Genomic DNA, 3404 nt, shown 5'->3' on the forward strand with positions numbered 1-3404 from the left:
TGTGCTCTGATGGGTGACAGGCACAATGGGATCACTGAGGAGAGCGAGCTGCAGGTGGTCTGTCTCCGTGAAGCTGTCCCTCCCCCACATTCCTGTACTCACCCTCTTGCCTCCAGGTGCCTTCCTTTGGGAGAGGTCAGAAGGAAGGGGCGACTCTAAGAGCTGGGTATACCTTGGACCAGCATCGGTCTCTGCTACCCCAGGGTGTCTGAGCACCTGCGGTTCCCCAGGCCCCACCTTGCGCCGCACTTGCCTTCCCTGAGCCTCCCTGTACACAGGGAGCAGTGGGCTACAGAGCCCAGCTGATCTGGGTTCTAATCCTGGCTCTGCCACTTACTGGCCAAGCGAGGCCTTGGGCAGGTTTCTTAACCCCAGCCTCAGTTTCCCTTCCTCTAATGGAGATAACCCCAAACGGAGGAGCTTGGTGTAGGATGGATGTGTTCACATCTTGATTGTGGTGATGGTTTCACAGGTGTGTAGACATGCCAAAACTTGCTAAATTGAATACTTTAAATATATGTCATTTATTGTATGTCAATTATACCTCAATAAAGCTGTTATAAAAATATGCAAAGGGCTACACCCCCTCCCATGCACACTACTGCACCATCACACACAAACACGCAGGGGCGGGAGCACGCACATTCCCTGAATGTCTCCTGGGGGGCAGGCAGGGGGCTGGAGGCCAGACGGATGGCTCTGAGGCTCAAGCAGGCTCCCCACAGCTCCCTGCTCAGGAGGGCTGCTCATAGGGGATGGGGGCTGGTGAGGCTGGCTCAGGCCTCTGGCACCTCCCAGGCCACCGTGCTGGACAGCCAAGCAGCTTTTCCTTTTGCAGAGCAGTTCCCTGAGCGTGAAGACAGATTCCAGACACCGGGAACCCGCACCTTGAATCTCAGGTACTTCCTACCCCGAGTCCTTCCTCCCTCCTAGCCATCCTAGTTGCCTGGCTGCAGTTGCCATGGACACCATCTGCTGGCTCCAGGGTCAGGGCCTGCTGACTCACCAGCAGCCCAGGACCTGGGCAATCTGGCCCACCTGGCTGGGGACAGGGCCTGGCAGGTGGTCGACTGCCCAGTGGAGGGGAGAGATGTGGGCATTGATCAGAACCACCCCCACCCCTACCCTGACTGCACTGTTCCATGAGGTGTTTCCCCTTCTGAGTCCAAAGGGCAGCATGAGCCCGTGAGACCTGGGGCCTACTGGTGGGTGGGCCTGGGAGATATGCTGGGGACAACAAACATGTGGTCGGTCTCCAAAGTCTGCCTGACTCCGTGTCCAGGCTCTGCAGCACAGGACTGGGTGGCCTGGGAAAGCCTCTGCCCCTCTTTGAACTTCCAGGCACAAAGAGAGTGCTCGGTACCCAGGAGACTGCGTCAGTAACATGTGGTCGGTCTCCAAAGTCTGCCTGACTCCGTGTCCAGGCTCTGCAGCACAGGACTGGGTGGCCTGGGAAAGCCACTGCCCCTCTTTGAACTTCCAGGCACAAAGAGAGTGCTCGGTACCCAGGAGACTGCGTCAGTACAGCGGGGTTGGTGGGGTCACCCTTCTGGGCTCCCGTGGGTCTGTGGAAGGGTGTCCCTGACCCTTCCCAGTCTTGTCTAACAGAGACCCCTGGGTGACTCTGACCTTGGTCAGACTCCAGTGGAAACACTCCCGCCCAGACACAGACATGCCTCTGTAAATGTGAGGATGCTGGGGACAGGTGTCCACAGAGGCTGGAACCAGATGGCCAGGGTCCATGTCTGGCCCTGCTGCCTGTTGATCATAAGACCTTGGGTAGGCGACTTCACTTCTCTGACCCTCGGTTTCCTCCTCAGCGAAATGGGCACAGTAACAGCACCTACTCTGAGGGCGATGTAGGGAGTGCTGGGGGAGGCAGGGCAGCCTGAGGGTTCAGGGAGAGCCTTCCGGGCAGAAGGAACCACAGCTACAAAGGCAAGGAGACAGGAGACCACGGTGCCTCCCGGAAGCTTCTGTGTAGCTTCAGCGCATCCATTCCCACTGCAGAGAAGGAGAAAGACCCCCGGGTTACAGAGAGGTATTATGCCTCTGCCTATCTCCTCCCCTCCTTGGGCCTCAGTTTCTCCACCTGCACACTGGGGAGTTGCTGTCTGAGCCCCTCCCAGCTGAGCATTTGCAGAGTTAAATCATCAGAGGTGCTGAGAGTCCCTCATGCCCCTCCCTCTCAGAGGCACTTGCATTTGAAAAGAGACGCTAAACTTCCAATGAGTGAAGGACCAATGGGGCTCCAGGTGGGAGAGCTACCTGGGGCAGGTGCCCTGCCCACTGACATCTCATTCCACCTGCTGGTGGGAGGCAGCACTGCTTGCAATGACCTTAAGGCAGCCACTGTCCCCTCTGAGCCCCGCTGTCTGCCTCCCCAATGGGGATGAGGACACCTACTTCATGGTGAGCCATGCGAGGCCTCCTGGGGTCCTGCCCGGCACTGTCCATGCTTGGCAAGGAGCAGTTCTGATTGGGGACATGTCAGCTGCCAGAGGCTCAGAGCCAAGTCCCTTCCCAAATGTCCCGACTGCTGCGCATCCTCCACATCCTGGCCTTCGTTCAAACCTCAGCCTCAGACGCCTTCTCTAGCTGGTGGGGGGTTGGCTGGAAGAGATGCCTCCCTCCTGCCAGCCTCAAATGCTGCTGTCAGCAATTCCAGGCCCCTGTGTGGTATGCGGGACTGTGGTGCAGACTGTGAAGAGTCAGGGTCCGGGGGTGGGGGAGGGGACGCAGGAGAACGTCCTATTCCAACCCCCATAAGGCTGCCCGAAGGGGGCCGAGCCTGCTACCTTCCCCACAGGCCTGGGGGATCAGGAGGGAGCCATTTGCAGGGACTGGCAGGCAGGGAGTGCTGGCTCTGGGTCACTCACGTTCTTCCTGGCCTCCCTCCAGACGAGATGTCCAGCAAAGGCTCCGTGGTGCTGGCCTACAGTGGCGGCCTGGACACCTCCTGCATCCTCGTGTGGCTGAAGGAACAAGGCTATGACGTCATTGCATACCTGGTGAGGAGGTGCCTGGCCAGTCTGTCTTCTACCTACTTGTCCCACTGTCCATCCAGCCTGCCCCCTGCCAGTCACTACCCAGGTTGCTGCCTGTCTGCTCATTATTGCTGGTCCAAACCCCACTTACCCTTCTCTAAGTCTGTCTTGAACTGGAACTAGGAAAATAGCTCTCACTGTACTGTCTCACTTTCCTCATCTGTAAAATGGACATCCTTGAGATGCCTCCTGGAGCCGGGAGGATGCTGGCTCTCATGCAAGTGATGGGGGTGGGGGGACATGGAAGTGACCTTGGCAGTGCCACTGAGCCAGCCTGCCTGGAGAGGGGCCACAGACTTGGACCTGCTGAAGGCCATGGGAAGGCACACTGGCTTCCCTCTCCAGAGTTCTCCATTT

At 58.3% G+C, this 3404-nt stretch overlaps 1 protein-coding gene across 2 annotated transcripts in view; it reads left to right on the top strand.

Annotated features, from left to right (window-relative positions):
* Positions 1–2901: 2901 nt before the first annotated feature.
* The window catches only part of ASS1 (argininosuccinate synthase 1), a 53027-nt gene continuing 52524 nt past the window's right edge, over positions 2902–3404 (top strand). The window contains exon 1 of one of the 2 annotated variants that reach the window (XM_008581680.1): positions 2902–3011. In XM_008581680.1, coding sequence (XP_008579902.1) covers positions 2907–3011 — 105 coding nt within the window. In that variant the 5' untranslated portion in view covers positions 2902–2906. The remainder of the gene's footprint in view (positions 3012–3404) is intronic. The other variant, XM_008581681.1, reaches the window with a different exon arrangement.

Source organism: Galeopterus variegatus, unplaced genomic scaffold, assembly GCF_000696425.1.
Source record: "Galeopterus variegatus unplaced genomic scaffold, G_variegatus-3.0.2 Scaffold2432, whole genome shotgun sequence".
Lineage (NCBI taxonomy): Eukaryota > Metazoa > Chordata > Mammalia > Dermoptera > Cynocephalidae > Galeopterus > Galeopterus variegatus.